The 20,279-nt window shown below is 30.6% G+C and overlaps 5 protein-coding genes across 14 annotated transcripts in view; 3 read left to right on the forward strand and 2 right to left on the reverse strand.

The window, feature by feature from the left end:
• Positions 1 to 256: 256 nt before the first annotated feature.
• Positions 257 to 3,902, forward strand: LOC139989939 (ornithine decarboxylase 2-like). 2 transcript variants are annotated; one of them, XR_011800460.1, is made up of 8 exons: positions 257 to 537; positions 1,002 to 1,244; positions 1,681 to 1,757; positions 1,852 to 2,024; positions 2,129 to 2,429; positions 2,762 to 3,001; positions 3,456 to 3,576; positions 3,656 to 3,902. XR_011800460.1 is itself a non-coding variant. In XM_072008711.1 (8 exons), the coding sequence occupies exons 2-8, from the start codon at positions 1,055 to 1,057 to the stop codon at positions 3,702 to 3,704; spliced, it is 1,239 nt and encodes a 412-aa protein (XP_071864812.1). In that variant the 5' UTR covers positions 257 to 537; positions 1,002 to 1,054; the 3' UTR covers positions 3,705 to 3,899. The 2 variants fall into 2 exon arrangements, 1 of the variants encoding a protein (XP_071864812.1); XM_072008711.1 differs by having other exon boundaries at positions 3,368 to 3,576; positions 3,656 to 3,899.
• An 808-nt stretch (positions 3,903 to 4,710) lies between these two features.
• Positions 4,711 to 8,318, forward strand: LOC139989777 (ornithine decarboxylase 2-like). Of its 3 annotated transcripts, none has more exons than XM_072008422.1 (9): positions 4,711 to 4,940; positions 5,292 to 5,434; positions 5,521 to 5,747; positions 6,132 to 6,208; positions 6,303 to 6,475; positions 6,578 to 6,878; positions 7,218 to 7,457; positions 7,820 to 8,028; positions 8,108 to 8,318. In XM_072008422.1, the coding sequence occupies exons 3-9, from the start codon at positions 5,558 to 5,560 to the stop codon at positions 8,154 to 8,156; spliced, it is 1,239 nt and encodes a 412-aa protein (XP_071864523.1). In that variant the 5' UTR covers positions 4,711 to 4,940; positions 5,292 to 5,434; positions 5,521 to 5,557; the 3' UTR covers positions 8,157 to 8,318. The 3 variants fall into 3 exon arrangements, with proteins under 3 accessions (XP_071864523.1, XP_071864681.1, XP_071864603.1); XM_072008580.1 differs by having other exon boundaries at positions 5,292 to 5,406; XM_072008502.1 differs by lacking the exon at positions 5,292 to 5,434.
• A 307-nt stretch (positions 8,319 to 8,625) lies between these two features.
• Positions 8,626 to 13,747, reverse strand: LOC139989626 (dipeptidase 1). Of its 3 annotated transcripts, none has more exons than XM_072008128.1 (11): positions 13,595 to 13,747; positions 11,920 to 12,073; positions 11,299 to 11,461; positions 10,267 to 10,550; positions 10,068 to 10,125; positions 9,817 to 9,993; positions 9,647 to 9,737; positions 9,309 to 9,384; positions 9,074 to 9,221; positions 8,872 to 8,990; positions 8,626 to 8,790 (listed from the first exon to the last, which is right to left on the reverse strand). In XM_072008128.1, exons 1-11 carry the CDS (start codon positions 13,644 to 13,646, stop codon positions 8,751 to 8,753), a joined length of 1,362 nt encoding a protein of 453 aa, XP_071864229.1. In that variant the 5' UTR covers positions 13,647 to 13,747; the 3' UTR covers positions 8,626 to 8,750. The 3 variants fall into 3 exon arrangements, with proteins under 3 accessions (XP_071864229.1, XP_071864311.1, XP_071864387.1); XM_072008210.1 differs by lacking the exon at positions 13,595 to 13,747 and adding an exon at positions 12,923 to 13,029; XM_072008286.1 differs by lacking the exon at positions 13,595 to 13,747 and adding an exon at positions 12,813 to 12,965.
• Positions 13,748 to 14,165: 418 nt separating this feature from the next.
• Positions 14,166 to 15,502, forward strand: LOC139990011 (homologous-pairing protein 2 homolog). 3 transcript variants are annotated; one of them, XM_072009057.1, is made up of 3 exons: positions 14,166 to 14,604; positions 14,716 to 14,940; positions 15,001 to 15,502. In XM_072009057.1, exons 2-3 carry the CDS (start codon positions 14,791 to 14,793, stop codon positions 15,448 to 15,450), a joined length of 600 nt encoding a protein of 199 aa, XP_071865158.1. In that variant the 5' UTR covers positions 14,166 to 14,604; positions 14,716 to 14,790; the 3' UTR covers positions 15,451 to 15,502. The 3 variants fall into 3 exon arrangements, with proteins under 3 accessions (XP_071865158.1, XP_071864988.1, XP_071865068.1); XM_072008887.1 differs by having other exon boundaries at positions 14,167 to 14,605; positions 14,720 to 14,940; XM_072008967.1 differs by lacking the exon at positions 14,166 to 14,604 and having other exon boundaries at positions 14,632 to 14,940.
• A 1,107-nt stretch (positions 15,503 to 16,609) lies between these two features.
• Sona (sol narae metalloprotease) overlaps positions 16,610 to 20,279 on the reverse strand; it is an 81,324-nt gene continuing 77,654 nt past the window's right edge. For all 3 annotated transcript variants that reach the window (XM_072009281.1, XM_072009189.1, XM_072009356.1), the window contains exons 14-18: positions 20,116 to 20,242; positions 19,917 to 20,021; positions 19,626 to 19,777; positions 18,818 to 19,218; positions 16,610 to 17,745 (exon numbers count right to left, since the gene is read on the reverse strand). In XM_072009281.1, the coding sequence (XP_071865382.1) occupies positions 17,609 to 17,745; positions 18,818 to 19,218; positions 19,626 to 19,777; positions 19,917 to 20,021; positions 20,116 to 20,242 (922 nt within the window). In that variant the 3' untranslated portion in view covers positions 16,610 to 17,608. The remainder of the gene's footprint in view (positions 17,746 to 18,817; positions 19,219 to 19,625; positions 19,778 to 19,916; positions 20,022 to 20,115; positions 20,243 to 20,279) is intronic.

The raw sequence follows: 20,279 nt of genomic DNA on the forward strand, positions 1-20,279 counted from the left end.
TCAATGTAAGCAATAATGTTTATTTCTTTTTGTTGGATATCCATTTTTTATTTTTCGTAAGTAAAATATTTCTTAGTATTAATATGTAAAAGTCTTTAATGTATGCATAATATAATCTTAAGAGATAATGATTTTAATCGTGCAAATAAAAAATATATATACATACGTCTTTTTTCGGAGTTTCTTTTTTATGAAAATATATACGTCTTATCAGTATGTACATAATAATCTGCTATTTATATAGGGCAACAACGTATGGGACTATCACATCTTGTTTAACGAATCAGTATTGCGCGATTCCATGCTTCTGACAAAGATATAATACTTATTTTATTAGTGAAAGAGCTGTAATAATTATACAAAAACGTTGAAAGCATTGTTCATACCAAATATGAAGTGGGCACAATATTAATGAGAAACGATAAAAATGAGATAAAAATAACAAGGTAACAATTTTATTATCGAACATTTAAAGTTGGCAGGAAGAAGACTCGTGTAAATCGACAAGCAAAACGAATAGTTGAAAGTAAACAACTTGTAAGTATACATAATTTATTACGTTCGGTTATCAAATGATATTACGTTCGTCGTATATATATTAGTAATAATAATGATGTTCCCTCATAGTGTGGTCAAATTTAATTCGATTTAAGCAGGTGTCTTACATTCTTACTTAATAACTTACAATTTCTTGTTCGAACGATTTTTCTCAATTTATTTAATTGATTAGTCAAGCTATACATATTGATTTTTACTTGCGGCATTTTTTATTTCACAGTTTTTATTCACAGTATCTTTTGTCCAGAATTTCCACTTTTAGAAAGAATAATTTCATCAAGTCCTGTATCATCATACAAATTGCATTCAAGTTCTTAAAAACAAAGAAATCTTATCATTGAACAAATTCTGAGCTGAATGAAACATATATTTGGAAGGAGATAATCTTCTCCTTATGTCTCGGCTTATTTAGTCGTATCCAAAGATAATTTCCGTTTTCTTAGAGCGCACAGTAGAAAATCGAGTAGCAGTCCAGAGAAAATCGAAATATATTAAGATGTCTCACTCGATATTTGACGAAGTAAAAGTATTCGAAGATACGGATGAAAACACAGACGTAATCAGAAGTTTCATTAAAACAGAGCATGAATCAACGGAAGAACCGTTCTGTATTCTTGATGTTGCCGACGTGATGCAGAAACATCAAAATTGGATCGCGAAGATGCCAAGAATTGTCCCATATTATGGTAACATAAGAGTGCTCGATCTCTAATCTATTAGCTTGAAATGTTTTGTTCTATTCCTGTTATCATAGTACATCTGATAATTCAGAAGTATTCAAAAAGATATGTCTCTTTTCTAGAGTACGTTATATTAATGTTATTATCGTACTATTCCTCCGATATTATTTGTATCACTCAAGCATAAAATTCAGAAACAACACAGACGTAATATTTTATATTAATAATTCGTAAAATTCAAATATAATAATGTCTGAAAATTATATCACAAAGGATATAACACATTTTTATTGTTAATTAATATTTCCTGTCATTGAAGACAGATAGATTCTTCTCGCTTGAGACAATGAAATTAAAAGTGAAATCAAAATCTAGAAATTATTGTATACAAGAATATGAAACTTATCATTCATTCTTAATCATTCGTGTTTTAATATTTTAGCCGTCAAGTGCAACGCCGATCCGTTTCTCCTAAAGACTTTGGCAGTTATGAATGCCAATTTCGATTGTGCATCTCAAGTATATCTAGAATCAATTTTTCTTAAATGATACAATATTATTATAGTTATGTCTACATGCAAAATACGTTACGTTCTGCCATCATTTTCTTTAGCAAGAAATACGGATGGTAATGAAACTAGGAGTGTCTCCAAACAGGATAATCTTTGCGAACCCGGCTAAGTGGACTACCCATATTAAATTTGCCAAAATGATGAATGTAGACAAAATGACCGTCGACAGCGAGATGGAAATCCTTAAGATAAAGGACATTTTTCCGAAAGCGAAGTAAGTGCAGCAGCGATAATCAGATTCACTTTAATGAAATATACACTATTTTAAAATGATGTCATTGAAATAATCTTTATTATTTTGTTTTTCATAATCAATAGAGTAATCATTCGTATTCGATGTGACGCCAAAAATGTTCTGGTATCACTTGGAACAAAATTCGGTTGCGATCCGGACGAAGAAGCAGTTCGATTGATAAATTTGACAAAAAGCCTTGGTTTAAAATTATGGGGCTTTAGTTTCCATGTCGGCTATCTATGTTCTGAATCAGACGCTTACGTTAGAGGAATCAGGACGTGCAAGAAACTAATTTCGATTGCTAAAGAAATTGGATGTAAAGACGTTCAATTGATCGATATCGGCGGTGGATTTCCTGGTAACAGAGAATACTCTATCGACGAGGTGAGCTTTTGCTATATTTCGAGTTGAAAAAGTCAAACTGAACAACTCCAGTTCTCGTAAAGTTATCAATTTCATATCATTCAATGTTATCTATGTAGGTTCACAATTAATATTCAATTTTCATAAATTTATTATTATTTCTAAATCCCAAGAAACGGTTTAAAAAGAAATGTTAGTAATTGTCATTCTTCTATGCATTTTAATTCATAGAGATAATCAGCGTTATGCATGTGTGACTCGATTGAGACTCATACCACACTTTAATTCGTATTTGTTTGTTTTGCTGAATTGCTGAATTGTTAAATTTGCATTATCATTTTGGAAACACTCAGGTTGCAAGATGTATTAACAACGAGATCGAGGACATTGACCCGAGTATCTCGATCATCAGCGAGCCGGGACAATATTATGCAACATCGGCGTATACTTTGGTGTCACTCGTGCACACAAAAAAGGTTGTTCGTCAGCCGAATGGAATGGTTAGAATGTATTATATGAATTGTGGAGTGTACAACGGTTTTATAGAGGAAATGTTGAACTTAAAAGAGAGACTGCCGATACCGGTGTATAAGGTAGAAATATTAATATTCCATATAATAAGGAATACAGAATTTGGATCCAAATATCTTCTCCCTTAAGTCCTTATTCAAATGATTCGGTTGATTCGTGTCAAGAATTTATATATATTATAATCTGAAAAAATTCTTACGGTCATATGTAAACAGACAATTTATTTCAAGTTGTGTTGAAATCGACAAATTGTTTTGTTTATTTACTGTAAACTTATTAAAAGCATATTTAGCTATATTTAGTTTAAATAACCGCTAACATTAGCAAATTCTAATGTTAAAGATAACCAGTTGGATAAAATTGGGCATAGGCATGAACTCTAAGCCCCATTTCCTATCGACTTCCATATTTTATGTAATATATTTTAGCCAGCGAGCGATGCGAAATTCCTTTCATACGTTTGGGGTCCGACCTGTGATTCTATGGATTGTATCTTAAAAAATGTAATGTTGCCAGAATTTCACCAAGGTGATTGGTTAGCCTGGACGGATATTGGATCCTATAGCATATGTCTCAGTTCTCCATTCAATGGTTTTGCACCGCCCAAAGTACATCCGTGTGCTAGAAAAAGCCAATGGTTCGTATAAACGTGTGGCGTAAGTTATTATAATAAATGTAAAAAAGAATTTGAAATAATCTTGAACGTTTGTTTCTAGGAAAAAATTTATTGATTACACAAAGAGAATGCAAAAATCGCAGGAATAACGGAGCGAGGAATAAACTAATAAAAACCAGTTGACATGGACATTGTTAGATATTACTGCGAACTTGACTTTATTTATAAAATTATGCAGGGAATTATGTATAGAATTGCAAAAATTGTGGTGAACTTATTTGATTGTAAATATAACAATATATTAGATTCCAGAATTCTAAGTGTGTAAATAAAATATTTCTCAGTCTTGTATAATATGAAAAAGTTACAAAAATTTACGTATGTACATATAATTAACTCTTAAGAGACAACGATTTTATTCGTGTATATAAAAATGTATGGATGTATACCTTACCAGCTTAGTTTTGTATGAAAATATACAGGTTGAGTTACATAAGAATTCAACCTGAAAGACTTTCAACTATGTTAATTATATCGATAAATGTTTGAGAGAAGAATTGATTGTCTTCACGGTTATATGTCGTTAGTCTACACGTATGTGGGTGAATTTTAATTCAACATTGCCTCTTTCGGTAGAATCATGTATTTTTAAGACATTAATCCATGCAGTTGGAGATTAAACAAATTACTACCCCACTTATGTCCAGCGGCTATTAGTTTAGTCGATATTTTGGCTTTTATTTTGTAAAATTTATCGCGTGAAAGACGAGGAAAACAAATATAGAAGTAGTGCCTTGCGTTTTTCTTGTCTTTCATACGATAAGTTTCACAAAATGGAAGTCAAAGTATCTACTAAGTTAATAGGTTTTCGACATAAGTAGGTTAATTTTTTACGACGCTTACAGAATATGATACCCACACTTAAAGAGAAGGCCATACATGAGAATACGTTTTTCCTGTAGTTATTTAACTTTTATCTGAAATGTTCTGCGGAATAATTAACAGTATCGAAAGTATATTCTCTTCAACTTTTAGGTGACACATCCTGTGTACGTTTTATCAGTATGTAGTTATATAATAATTTCCTACTTATATTAGGTACCGTAGTATGGACAAACAGTATAAAACAATCACACTTTGTTTAAGGATTCAGTATTGGGTGGTTCAATGCTGCTGAAAAAAATGAAATATATAATTCGAATTGTAGAGAAAATATTTGTTACAATTATACGCTATTGAAGCAACGTTAAACACATACATAAAACAAATTATACAAAAGACGATCAGAAATCAAATATAAAATATAAATATAAATATAAATATAAATATAAATATAAAATATATAAAGTGGGTACAGTATTAATAAAAAGTTAAAGACTAATAAGGTAACAGCTATATTGTTATAAATTTAAAGTTGATAGGAAGAAGATACGTATACATTGCCAAACAGAAACAGTAATCAAAACTAAATAACGTGCAAAAATATATAATTTATTACGTCAGCTATCAAATAACATCATTTTCATTGTATATATCTATATAAATTAGTAGCTAACAATGATGTTCCCTCATAGTGTTTTTACAAAGTGAATTTTTTCACTGTACTTAATTGATCAGTTAAGCTGATCGCAATATTTCAGATATTAATTTTTATTTGTGATATCTTTTATTTCACAGTTCTTATTTGTAGTAATTCTTCTTCAAAATTATTACTACCAATAATTGCACTTTTTTAGTTTTGTATCATCATACATATCATATTCAAGACGTTAAAATCAAAGGAATCCTATTATTGAACGAATTGTGAACCAAATTAAATATATATCCGGAAGGAGATAATCTTATCCTTATGTAAATATAATATATTTACATAATAAATGTAGGCAAATATAATAAATATGTATATATAATATAATCTTATCCTTATGTGGCAGCTTAATGTAAAGGAAATTTCCGTTCTTCCAGAATAAACAACATCCAGGAAAAATTCGAATTTATTAAGATGCCACATTCGATCTATGACGAAGTGGAAGTATTTGAAGATACGGACGAAAATACAGACATAATCAAAAGTTTTATTAAAATAGAGCATGAATCAACGGAAGAACCGTTCTGTGTTCTTGATGTTGCCGACGTGATGCAGAAACATCAAAATTGGATCGCGAAGATGCCAAGAATTGTCCCATATTATGGTAACATAAGAGTCCTCGATCTCTAATCTATTAGCCTGAAATGTTTTGTTCTATTCCTGTTATTATAGTACATCTGATAATTCAGAAGTATTCAAAAAGATTTGTCTCTTTTCTAGAGTACGTTATATTAATGTTATTATCTTACTATTCCTCCGATATTATTTGTATCACTCAGGCATAAAATTCAGAAACAACACAGACGTAATATTTTATATTATTAATTCGTAAAATTCAAATATAATATTGTCTGCAAATTATATCACAAAGGATATAACACATTTTTATTGTTAATTAATGTTTCCTGTCATTAAATCTAGAAATTATTGTATACAAGAATATGTAACTTATCATTCATTCTTACTCATTCGTGTTTTGGTATTTTAGCCATCAAGTGCAACGCAGATCCGTTTCTCCTAAAGATTTTGGCAGTTATGAATGTCAATTTCGATTGTGCTTCCCAAGTATATCTTCAATCAATTTTTCTTAAATGATACAATATTATTATAGTTACGTCTATATGCAAAATACGTTACATTTTACTATCATTTTCTCTAGCAAGAAATACGGATGGCAATGAAACTAGGAGTATCTCCAAACAGGATAATCTTTGCGAACCCGGCTAAGTGGACCACCCATATTAAATTTGCCAAAATGATGAATGTAGAAAAAATGACCGTCGACAGCGAGATGGAAATCCTTAAGATAAAGGACATTTTTCCGGAAGCGAAGTAAGTGCAGCAGCGATAATCAGATTCATTTTAATGAAATATACACTATTTTAGAATAACGTTATTGAAATAATCTTTATTATTTTTTTTCATAATCAATAGAGTAATCATTCGTATTCGATGTGACGCCAAAAATGTTCTGGTATCACTTGGAACAAAATTCGGTTGCGATCCGGACGAAGAAGCAGTTCGATTAATACATTTGATAAAAAGCCTTGATTTAAAATTATGGGGCTTTAGTTTCCATGTCGGCAGTCTATGCTTTGAATCAGACGCTTACATTAGAGGAATCAGAACGTGCAAGAAACTAATCTCGATTGCTAAAGAAATTGGATGTAAAGACGTTCAATTGATCGATATCGGCGGTGGATTTCCTGGTAACAAAGGATACTCTATCGACGAGGTGGGCTTTTGCTAGATTCCGAGTTGAACCGCATAAAAGTTAAACTGAACAACTCCAGTTCTCATAAAGTTATCACTTTCACATCATTCAATGTTGTCTATGCAGGTTCACAATTAATATTCAATTTTCATAAATTTATTATTATTTCTAAATCCCAAGAAACGGTTTAAAAAGAAATGTTAGTAATTGTCATTCTTCTATGCATTTTAATTCATAGAGATAATCAGTGTTATGCATGTGTGACTCGATTGAGACTCATACCACACTTTAATTCGTATTTGTTTATTTTGCTGAATTGCTGAATTGTTAAATTTGCATTATCATTTTGGAAACACTCAGGTTGCAAGATGTATTAACAACGAGATCGAGGACATTGACCCGAGTATCTCGATCATCAGCGAGCCGGGACAATATTATGCAACATCGGCGTATACTTTGGTGTCACTCGTGCACACAAAAAAGGTTGTTCGTCAGGCGAATGGAATGGTTAGAATGTATTATATGAATTGTGGAGTGTACAACGGTTTTATGGAGGAAATGTTGAACTTACAAGAGAGACTGCCGATACCGGTGTATAAGGTAGAATTATTAATATTCAATATAATAAGGAATACAGAATTGGCATGCAAATATCTTCTCCCTTAAGTCCTCGTTCGAATGATTCGGTTGATTCGTGTCAAGAATTTATAGATATTATAATCTGAACAAATTCTTACGATCATATGTAAACAGACAATTTATTTCAAATTGTGTTGAAATCGACAAATTGTTTTTTTACGCTGTGAACTTATTAATGGCATATTTAGCTATATTTAGTCTAAATAACCGTTAACATTAGCAGCTTCTAATGTTAAGAATAACCAGTTGGATAAAATTGGGTATAGGCATGAACTCTAAGCCCATGCCCTATTGACTTCCGTATTTTATGTAATATATTTTAGCCAGCGAGTGATGCGAAATTCCTTTCATACGTTTGGGGTCCGACCTTAGACTCTATGGATTGTATCTTGAAAAATGTAATGTTGCCAGAATTTCACCAAGGTGATTGGCTAGCCTGGACGGATATTGGATCCTATAGCATATGTCTCAGTACTCCATTCAATGGTTTTGCACCGCCTAAAGTACATCCGTGTGCTAGAAAAAGCCAATGGTTCGTATAAATGTGTGGACTAAGTTACAGTAATAAATGTAAAAAGGAATTTTAAATATTCTTGAATGTTTTTTTCTAGGAAAAAATTTATTGATTACACAAAGAGAATGCAAAAATCGCAGAAATGACGGAGTGGAGAATAGAGTAATAAAGACCAGTCAATAACGATATAGCTAGATATTATGTCGAACTTAAATTTACTTATAAAATTATTTATTTAATTACAATACTTATATAATGTATTTATTTTGTTGTAAATGTCGCAATATATTACATTCTTCAATTTTAAATGTATGGAAAATAAAAGTATTTTGTTGGAAGCATAACGTACTACATTATTTATGTACATCAGTTAATGTGACTAATGTATGTGCATACAGAATTATATTTATATCAATGCATTCTTGTTCATCATTTCTTAGACATTGGAAACATGTATTTTAATATAAAATTTATTTATCGTATTACTGTATAATAAAATTACATAAATAATTGTATTATAAGCTCTTATTAAGAGGTTTAGCCATTGATAAATACTTTTATTAAAAAATGTATGAATGGATTACGACAAATACGTTTTCCATTAGTTAAACATAATAACTTTTCGGTATTTTACATTTGTATTGCTTACAGATTGATCTTATGTATTATTATTGTATGGAAATAGATCTTTTCTTCGTAAAATGTTGTGCCATGTCTTTATGCTTTAAATAAATGCCATATTATTGTCGTGATTTATTATGGTTTACAAAATCAATCCACCTATATAAATAAGATTTTATGTAAATAAATGAAGTATAAAGATTAAACAAAGGGAAGTATTTTTTAAATGAATGCATTTACTCTTTTGCAGTGTTACATAAGCCTGGTTGAAGTTTACTCGTTATTTCAGCTTCGTAAATGTCTTGTTGATCTATGATATCTTGTCGTGGATGTTCTGATTTTGCCAATGAGTCTCTTACCTTTAGAAACATAAAAATAATTATATTTTTAACGATTCTTTAATTATTGCCAGACTTCGTTCTGATTATATTCTTTAACGTACTTTTTCCGCGGCTTGTAGTACACGGATCAAATTTCTGCCTGCTAATTTTTCAAGTTCCTCTCTGGTCCATTTTGGATTCACATCACTTTCGTAGATGCGGTCGAATAAGTCTGGATATTTAGAAACATCTTCCAAACCTTCTGGCATTCTGAAATATGTTATTCATACTCCTGTGAATCCTGCTTATATTTATAATATTAAACTTTGCGATTTGTAGTATTGGCGTTATACTTACGATCCTACGCCATCGTAGTCCGCCCCAATACCAACATGATCAGCTCCAATAAGATTACGAATGTAATTAATATGATCTACAAAAAGGAAAATAGATAATTATTTACGATAAGGACAGTAATTTTTTAAGCGAATTCAAGATACCTATCTTGAAACATTAATTCAATTTTGTTAATTGAAACAAGTCGAGTGAATAGGAAACGCGTTTAATACAATGTGCAATTATGATAAACTTTATATAGAAATGTAATCGAAATTATCATGTGAACAAAATTAAATAATATTTCTGAAATTAAATATTAGATTAAACATGAGATTGAAGTTTTTCGAATGTCATACCTACAACGTCTTGGATAGTTGCATTCCTCGAACAATTACAATTTACATAATTTGAATAGAAGTTCACCATTACGATACCATTGTTTTCTTTCTGCAAATGCGCGCAAAATTATATTTTATTGTTACACAATTTCATGAAGCATTTAGGATGACAATGAAGATCTACTTACAACCATGTAGAGAACATCGTCAGGCACGTTACGGTAGTTACGGCAAACGCTAAAGGCAGATGAATGGGAGAACATAATAGGAGCTTTCGTTATTGAAAGTGTTTTTCTCATAACGTTATGAGACACATGCGCTAAATCGACCAACATTCCCAATCGATTCATTTCGTAAACGATAGCCTATAATTGAAATATAAAATTCATGCAGTTTTAAAATAAATATAAGAAGAAGAAATTAAAGAAATTTGACGTACTTCACCGAATTTTGTAAGGTTGTGGACAGACGTATCGTCCACCACCGATGCGTCAGCCCTTCGTTAAAAAAAACACGTTTATTAATTCTTTTGAAGTGATCTACTTATCTTTTTTTATAGATAAAATCCTATTTTCTAGTCAATATTAAAGTTCAATGACATATTCAAACTTTTTGGGTCGATTAAAAATGTAATATACCATGGAGTGTTGCACATATGAGTCAGCGTCATGTAACGCACACCGAGTTCGTAGTAGAGCCGGAGAATAGCCAAACTAGAATCAATAGAGTGACCACCTTCGACACCGATCAAGGAAGCAATTTTTCCATCATTCCACGCTTCTTCGATATGCTTAGCTTCCGTTACGAACTGCAAGTAGTTTGGATATCTAGCGACTAATCTTTTGATAACATCGATTTGTCTCATTGTCAGTAGTACTGCATCCTTGAATTGCGATGAGCAATCAACATACGCTGCCCAGAACTAAAATTTATTTATACTCTCATTATTATTACTATACAAATTAAAAAAATTTAAGGATTAGAATTACACATTAATAAAATTTGGAACCTCATAATTTACGTTACTACCATAATATAAAATATCGATTGCTTTGATATTAATACTGGAGACAATGAGAAGTATACAAACTGGTGATAATGCAATCTACAATATGATGTAATAGTATTTCCCATACGTACTATACCATATAGTCTAGCAGTTCTTTTTTATTTTAGCTTATTATGAATTTTATATCTAATTGTATTTTAGCTATCAAATGGGAGGCACTATTTATGTGCCATATAGCGAATAACTATAACTATGTATCATAGAATGGAAAATTATTGCGTGAATCATGTAGACATGAATCGACTGTCACATTTCTATAGTTTCTGATAAGTAATGTAACTCAACGAAATGTTGACTATTAGTATTTACAGTTATATTATCAATTAATTCTCAAATATCATATATCAAACGTCATATATTAATTATAAATGAGAAAAAATAAGTTTGAAAGAGAATAAAGAGATCAACAAAATTTACGCTCGTAGAAACTACGCACAAAACGAAATTCATGCATTATCACATGCCAGTCTAATATTGCGACAAAACGTTAATTAACGACGAACGAAAATTCATCAGTCAATTAATTTATTTCAAGATATATATGATAGAACAAAGATTCGAATGATAATCTGTCTTTTGTATTTGCAGTATTTTCACTCACTTGTGCACCTATTTTTCCTTTTTTCAACCGGGCAAGATCAGTATAACATGACTTGCATACGTCTTTACCCCATAATTCATCGTCGGTCAGGTTTTGTGTGAAGTTGAAGTTGTCTAAATTGTTGTTCAATAATTTGTACAAGTTGTGAGGCAAATCATTGTGGCTGAAATAAAGAATTACAAATCATATTAGATTTATACAAAATAAAATACAAAAAAGAAGATCTGTCTCAGTAAAGATTAGTAAATATTAATCTTTATTTTCAATTAATTACAATAATTCGTTGTTATATTTCAAGCCTCGTATAATCATCATTTATTAATTAATACTTCAACTTATCTGCATACTAATTCACTATGATAACAATCGATCATACCAGCAATCATTGCCTGTAACTGATTAATAACAAAAAATTATTTATCGATATTAATGTCGATAGTAGTCTTTCGCTAGCGATGTTCCCTAATTATTACAATAAATTATAGACCCAAATTATAGATAACATTTATTAAAGTGTGTATACACAATTTTTTTTTATAAAATCCCTTATGATTTTAAAATGTTTCATTACCTCATATTTTGTGTTTTTTTATTAAGATGATAATATTTCAGATCACTTACCCATCGATAAGTGGTGCTGACGTAAGAGCGTCGCTTCCTTTGAAACTGTTAATGCTTAATCCCACGCTTAGGCCAATTAGGAACAGTAACACTGACGAGCTCACCGCAACACTCACGTAAATCATCTTCTTCGTGTAGTACTTGGCTAAGCAGCCTGGAAAAGATTCAGCAATAGTTACTTCGCGGATACTGACAAGGGCTCTTGTATGTTGATGACTTTATATGTTACAGAGCAATTGATAATTTTCTGTTTGAATACGCCAATGATTGATTAGAAGCAATTATACGTATCGAACTACTCGTAGTTCAGGATGACTTTTGATATAGTTACTTAGACGCAAATTAAATTCTTTCAAATTAGATAAGATAAATCAGACGAGAAATAATCAGATATAAAACAATACACATAGTATTTGGTAATTTTCAGATTACGTGTAATTCAATATTTAATTCCGTGATATAATCAAATACACATGTTGTATGATAATTTTAATCAGGAACGCTAAACTAAAAAGTTCATTGAGTCGTAGAGAGGATTTTTGTAATTAAATATATCAAATAACCCGCATTACCCTCATTAATATCAAATAATGTAATAAATTTGTAAATATTAATAAAAACTGATATTATTTACTTACTAATTTCGATATGTTATTGAAGTGGAAAAAGCAAAATGTTTATACATTTAGTGATCTCTATTATTAGATTAAATTAAAAAGATATTTGTACCTAAATATGATTGATAATTTTTTACATAATTCTTTGTTATAAACTTCACATGAAGGAAGAAACGAAACAAGTGAGGATGCCGAGGTTGTCAGTTTGTATTTGATAACAATACCGTGATAGTTTGATAACAATGATGTAATACGTTTCTTTTTAATGTTACATACATGTTTCAGGAAGGAGTATTTTATACCGAGTTTAGGAATCATAGTACTAATAGTGCATATACATGTATATTTATATACTAATATTTATACAATTCTATCAAATTACGCACAGGTTGTTTCCTTCACTAAACTGGTCAAACTAGTTTTATTGTACTCTCAATGAGCTCTCGTAAGCAACTGACTCGCTAGGAATCCTTTCAATCTTTACACGCTCAGTAAACACAGAGGTCACTCAAAACCTAAGATGCATCTCTTCGATTTGAATAGGTTAACCATGGACCTTTTAATTTCTTGGAGTTAAGAAATTAAATTTAGAGAATTCTCAAATTAGAAATAATTATATCATATAAATTTTTAACGCAAGTTATAATTAAAGATTTAAATTAATAAATTACTTATTTCTTTAAATTACTCCAGTCATTAGAATACTTTTAAATAGTTTAATGTTATTTGTGTAGCGTTTATCAAATTTAAAAAGACAGTAATTAATATACATCTTTACGAAGCTGCATTATTAAAATTTATTAAGACAACATAATGTATATAGCACACGTGTACACATATAACAGGTTGCTTTATTACATAATGGAATGATATAATGTAATATAATAAACGTGTAATATATAGACATGTAATTTATTAGCAAATAGGATTAATTGTAGGAAGGGTGTAATTACACGAAAATTTTCGAGTTCATTAACGTTTACAGTAGCGTAATGGAGATTTAGCATATGTGAGCAATGACAAACGATCCAATGCGTCTGTACAATGATTAAATTCACCCATAGTAGATGCAGAGTGGAACGTTTCTTCGGTGACACTATTCACTCCCATCTTCCGAAGATAACTCGTTCAGCTACGTCTTTAACATGCAATTTCTGTTCACGCCACGCTATCTGCATATATAAGCGAACATAATAGAGTCCAATAGGTTACTCTTTCATACATTCCAGATTTTGCTTCAAGATATTTATTCATATTCCTGTTTGGATTCAAAGTTTGTACATTGAGTTTTCTGTTTACTAAAGTGTGTCAAGTGTCGTAAATATATTACATACTATAGCAAAAAGATGATAATGTTTCAGTTTTATGACTCTATAAAGTTATCAAGAGTAATAAACGCTATATTGGTTGAGACAATAAATACAGTATACTGCGTAACGTATTTCGCGTGTTATATCACAGTAGCATCTGGTTTAATTTGCTAGTTATCTTTATAAAAATGTAAAAATAATTGAAGATAATAAATAATTTTTTTGTCATTCGATCAATTATTATAACATTAAACGAATTGGCGAGTTGAATTTTAATGTAAATATTTGAATCAGTCAGTGCTATCTTATTGTTGTCACATGCAATGTACGATATAGAACTTGCAAAATAGTATAATTTATTGTTTTTTTCATAAGAAGAATAAATAGTTTTGGGACTATTTTTTAATTTTTATAAACATCATACTATTCATGTTCTCGATATTTTATGTAATATTGACTAATATATATGGATTGGATTGCAGTAATTAAATTTCCCGCACTTTCAATCACTGACTACATCACTGAAGGAAGTCACGTGATTTCTAGATTTAGTAAAAACGCTTGCTGCGTGGATATGTTCAAAGTAATATTAGTGAAGCACAAAAAATAAGAATAAAAATAGTTAATAATTTTATGCTTTCTAAGTAACAAAAATATTAAATATTAATCTAAACGCTAGTAAACATTTTTGATAACGCTTGAATTTAAAGTACTAACTGTTAATTAATATTATAAGTGTGTTAATTTTTTTAATACAGGTAAAAATAGTGTACGACAAAATTAATTTTCATAATGAATGCAATTCATAATATGTTTTCATTTCAAATTAAATATTATAGTTAGTATCCTATTTAATGAAACTTTTTAAGTAAATATCAAATAACCTGTGAAAGTAACCTGTTAAGTGTAATACATAAGGAAAGTAATAAACTAAATTGATAACAATGACGGACACTGTATATAAATATATGAAAACACAAAACAGACCTTATAGTATTAATGATTTAGTTTCAAATCTTCATAATGAATATGGTAAAACAGCTGTTCAAAAAGCTATAGATAGATTGGTGGCTGAAGGAAAGATATTTGAAAAAGTAAGATATTCATTATTAATATAAAAGTACATTAATTTAACCAAAAGATTTTTGCATCAGGTTTATGGAAAACAGAAGATTTATTGTGCAGTGCAGGATACATCTCACAATATGGATGAATTAATGAAGAAGAGCAGAGAATTACAAAGTCATGTTAATGAAATTGAAAGTAAGTATCAAGAGCTTCAAGAAGAAATTAAAGTACAGGAGGCTTTATTGTTATCTATAAAGTCTTCCATTACGATCGAAGAAGCAAAGAAAGAGAAAGTCAAACTTAAAGAAAGAATCGAAGTATTGACAAATAAATTGGATAGACTAATGGAAGCAAGTGGTACTGAAGATTTAACTGAAACCAAAAGAAAAGCAGAGGAAGCACTAAATGAATATTCACGTGAATATTCAAAACGGAAACGTCTATGTACTGATATTTTAGATTGTATATTGGATAACTATCCTAGTAGTAAAACAGAGTTATATGAGGAAATAGGAATAGAACTAAAAATTGTTTAATGACACGTGTATTATAAATTTTTCAATGTAATAAAATATAAATTGTACTTAATGTTTTTAATTTTATTTTATTTCTATGTGAGGTATATGTTTGTATACATATTTGTATACATATTTGTATATATATTTGTATATGTATTTGTATATATATTTGTATATGTATTTGTATATATATTTGTTTATGTATTTGTATATATATTTGTATACGTATTTGTATATGTAATAATTTAAATTAATTTATATTTTAAGCTATTTTCTAGTAACTGATAATTATTGTCATAAGTCACTTTTTGTGTAATTTATAGATTTAGTTATTGTAAAACTTTATAAATGATAAAATTATTTATTTATATTTGTAGATGGTAATGTACATCTATATAACCTACCGTAACATATGGATTTTAATGTTTTCGTATTGTACTCTATGTATGTTCTATTCATACACATTGTCACTTGACAAAAATTATTATTCTACTTTATTTATATTACTTTAATAAACATATTATTATTTAATATTCAAGTATCTTCAATTTCTATTTTTCCTCCATTATTTCTGTTCCTCTCAGCATATTCATCAAGATATATCTATTGTAAGGGAAATAGAATATTTTATATAAAATATAATGGTGTATATAATTGTTATATAGAGACTTCCATTACATACTCCACCATAGAATTTTTTACATCAATCATTAACAGATATTAACTTTTCTGTCAACAACTGTCTTATCACCATGGCCTTTGATGACTTGTTATAAAGATATACTTAGCTGTATCTTCATTAAAATAAGTTATATGAATTGATATATAAATTTCAATTAATTTAAAAAGAAGATTTATATGGATTGTATATTCGAAATTCCTATTTGCAAGAATAAGATTTGCGATATGCTAATAATAATTAATAGTTAATTATTAGAGACATATCTGTTCATCTAGCATCTGGGGTATATAGTAATTAATGTGACCAATCGAAACATTACAAAATTTATATGTAAATGTAGTTAAGAGATAATAAAATTAATTGTTAAGGGATAATAGATCAATCCAGGATTGTTACATGGTAGTAGGTCTTAAGTACAATAAAGTGGTATATATTTCTTTAGAAAAGCCTTATAATAAAAAGAATACTAATAATATAATAAATGAATGATAAAACTATAGTTGATCATTTTATTAAATTGACATTATACAAAAAAAAAGAGACGAGAAAATTTTCTAAACTTTGTCTTTCAAATATGTACATTTGTATCACAATATATTATATCCAATTAATGAATACTGTCTACAAATATTAAATTATCTTTTCCCAATTATCAACACTTAAACATAATATAAAATATAAGTAGTTGAAACATATCTATACTATCAGAGACAGTCCAAAAATAATTTCAGTATTCTTTTAAGGAAATTGTCTCAGTTTAGCAATTTAATTTGTATAAAAGATTCACAAAAATAAACTAGCAAAAAGGGAACGTACGGTTCCATCGTATAATCACCATTTATTTGCCTTGCGCTACAATTTTCATGATTTTAGGGGAAGCTCGTTTTTTGGCGTGCACTTGCGCGTTCGTACTAATACGCATGTATCGTATTTCTATCGTAACACAAAAGTCTCCCGCGCGATGCATGGAATAAATATACGATCGAATCTATCAGATACATTGATCGAACATTTTTGTTCATACTCGACATATTCATAACTTCACACCTGTTGTCTGTACAAAGCTCCTGCGGTACTATCGTAAACAATTATCGTATCGCGGTATTATTGTATCAGAAAAGAAGAATGAAAGAAGATAAGAAAAAGAGAAGAGAAAGTAGAAAGGACGAAATTATACTCTGGGTAACACATTGAGATTATGTAACTACTTAATAAATTGAATTACACATTCGTTTTTCATGTGGTTTCGACCGGGAGCGCATTTAAGAACTTGGTGAGATGTCCGTCTTTTAAAGATAATGCTGACCGAACGACATCGTAGATCACATGATTCGTCTAAGTCCCAATCTCCCAATGGAGAATATGGTCTGCTCGATGAGCTGAACGCGTGCTGAGTGCGCGCCGAGTGTTCGATGTCGGATCTGTGGTGGTCTCTGGATGCGTAGCCACGTGAACTCCTTAACGAACAGGAAGAACTATGTTCAACGTTGCACATCAAGCGGCGCAGATCGTCTTTAGGGACGCGCAGCAGCGGCTTTTCACAGATTGCAAATGGCACAGCCATGTCCTCAGCCTGTCAATCAGCTCCGCGCAATCTGACCCCACGTCCGTGCACTCATCGTCCTCTGGTTCTAAAAAGAAATATAATTATTAATATAAAAAATTCGCACTGGGATGTGATGTTTATTGTAGGTGTGAAAATATACGATTGAATTTAATGTGTAGGTGGTTTTACAGAAAAAAAATTCAAATTAATACGCTACTTGAAATTAGTAGTGTACTACTAACCAACCAGTAATATTTTTCTGTAAGAGTGATTTCCAGGAATTAAGATTTTAAACTAATATTTTCATGTGGAAGTTTTTATGGTATTAAAGGAAATATTTTTAGAATTCAAATACGTGTGTATTTATTATATTTGTTTAAAAATATTAAGAATAGCTGTCAGGAGTTTCGAGAATTTATGCACACCGTTAGTAAAGTAAGACACAAAACTCATTACTTAATAAAACTTGTATAACCTTTAAGAACATGATTGATGTTTATGTTTAACATATAATATTATGTACAAGTAAAGAAAATCTGATTTGATGAACCTGAAATGAATTCTAACAAATATGTTGATATAAAACATCCACCCAGAAGCCGAAAACAATTACTGCAATAAACAGAAAAAGACACCAAGAATTCAAAATATACATTTAACACAAGATTCGTTACCCAATGGAATAGCCGTAGTATATACATGGAAATATAAGAAAAAAAGGAAAACAAACGTCGGTAAAGCTGTACAGAGAAACGAAAGATATTCACTGTCTCACAAGTGAATTGCACGAGTCAGACTACGAGGAACTCTGACGATGAAAAATGCGACGTGTCAGTTTGTCACCATTTTAAATCACTTCGTAGCGTTTTAACGGCTACGCTGTTCATGAACAATGATTACGATAAATGGTTGAATAAATAAAGTAAAATAGCAGAGAAGAAATAGAAGAACGCCTATGTATAATAACAAAAATACTTAATTTCATCGTATATAAAATAATAAGAAAGCAAGAAAAATAGAATAAAGCGAGAATAGACAAGAAAAATATATCGAAACGATAACGTTTAATCAGATGATCGATAGAAAAATAAAGAGAAGGTTCTCGTAACTCGAGAAAAAAGCGAGTATCGTCGTTTTTTGATACAGATTTCTCTTACCGCGAGCATCGTTTTGAGGCCCGTTCTGATCCTTTTCGTCTGCTGTTGCTAACACCATGCTCACCGTACCCTTATGTCTGAACGGGCTAATTTTCGGATAATTCAGATCGTTGATCTTTGATATCGGACTAACTGTATAGTACGAATAATTCCTAGTAGTAGTACCACCAGCGTATCCGTTCTTACTATAACTAGCATCATTACTAATATTTACTTTAGTCTTGTATTTATTGGCGTACAAATAACTGGCAGTGGTGTAGGTGTATTTTGTCGCCGGGGTAGTGGCGAACGATGTGACGCGTTTGTAAGAATTGCTCGTCGACGAGAAGAGATTCGACGACGGCGAGGAGTATTTGAATTTCGATTGTGGCGTGCTGTATGTCGTCGATTCCCACGGATACCTGTGTGACATAGCATTATGGGATTATCGAAGGGACGAGGTGATCTGATTGGATTACTCTCGAAAATTCGGAAAATATTTGATATTTGATTATACGTTCGCCAAACACGGGTGAAAATTGTTGTGTATTAAACAAAGTTGAGCATTAGAATCTTTGCAGTGAATGTTATAATAGTAAATATTTGAACGACGATTTGGAAATGCATGCTGATTACCTGAAACATGTTTACTAGTTATGATAATAATTACATATTTTGATAAACGGAACGAAGAGACATCGAAGTGCATTAATTCGATTATCTTATCTGAATGATAATTATTTACATATTACCAACTATAACGAATGCCACGAAATTATAGATCCTTAAATAATATTTATGTAGGTTTTACGTATATTCAAAATATTACCTGTAGTCTGTGTTGTTATATTGAGCATACAGAGGCCGATTGTGGGCTGTCGGGTTGAAACTGCTATCTCGGCGCACGTACGTTGGAATGTTTTGCGTATAATCTGGGATAATATTTTCGTGTTCGGCCACGCACTTCCCGTTTAGGCAATACTACAATTTTTAACAGGATCATAATCAACAGTTTGATAAAAAGGAAGCAAAATAAAATATTTTTTCCCCAATTCTTAATATAAAATATATGTTACAAATTTGTCGTACGAATCACTGTCTTTTTATTTGAATTATTTACCTGACCGTCTCCGCAAGGAGAACCTTCAGCCGCTGGTCGATATGCCACACAATATCCTGAGCCAGCGTCAAAGCAAAATAGTTGAGCGCAAACTCTGTCGTCTTTCTAAAACGTGAAATAATCGTTTCATTGACATAACACCAACGATGCAATGGATAAAAAAGATACACGTTGATTGACGTTGTAATGCAAAGCTTACGAAACAGGCGCTCGTTCCACGATCTTTTCGACATTGCGCATCCAACGAAAGAAGCTTCCCAGGTAAAACTCTAGGAAGAGCTTCGTCTTCGTGAGGTGCGTTGTACAAACACGTTGCTGTGTCGCCGCTGGAATAGAAATATCGACACGTTATTTATTTGCATA

The sequence above is a fragment of the Bombus fervidus genome, chromosome 1 (assembly GCF_041682495.2).
Source record: "Bombus fervidus isolate BK054 chromosome 1, iyBomFerv1, whole genome shotgun sequence".
Lineage (NCBI taxonomy): Eukaryota > Metazoa > Arthropoda > Insecta > Hymenoptera > Apidae > Bombus > Bombus fervidus.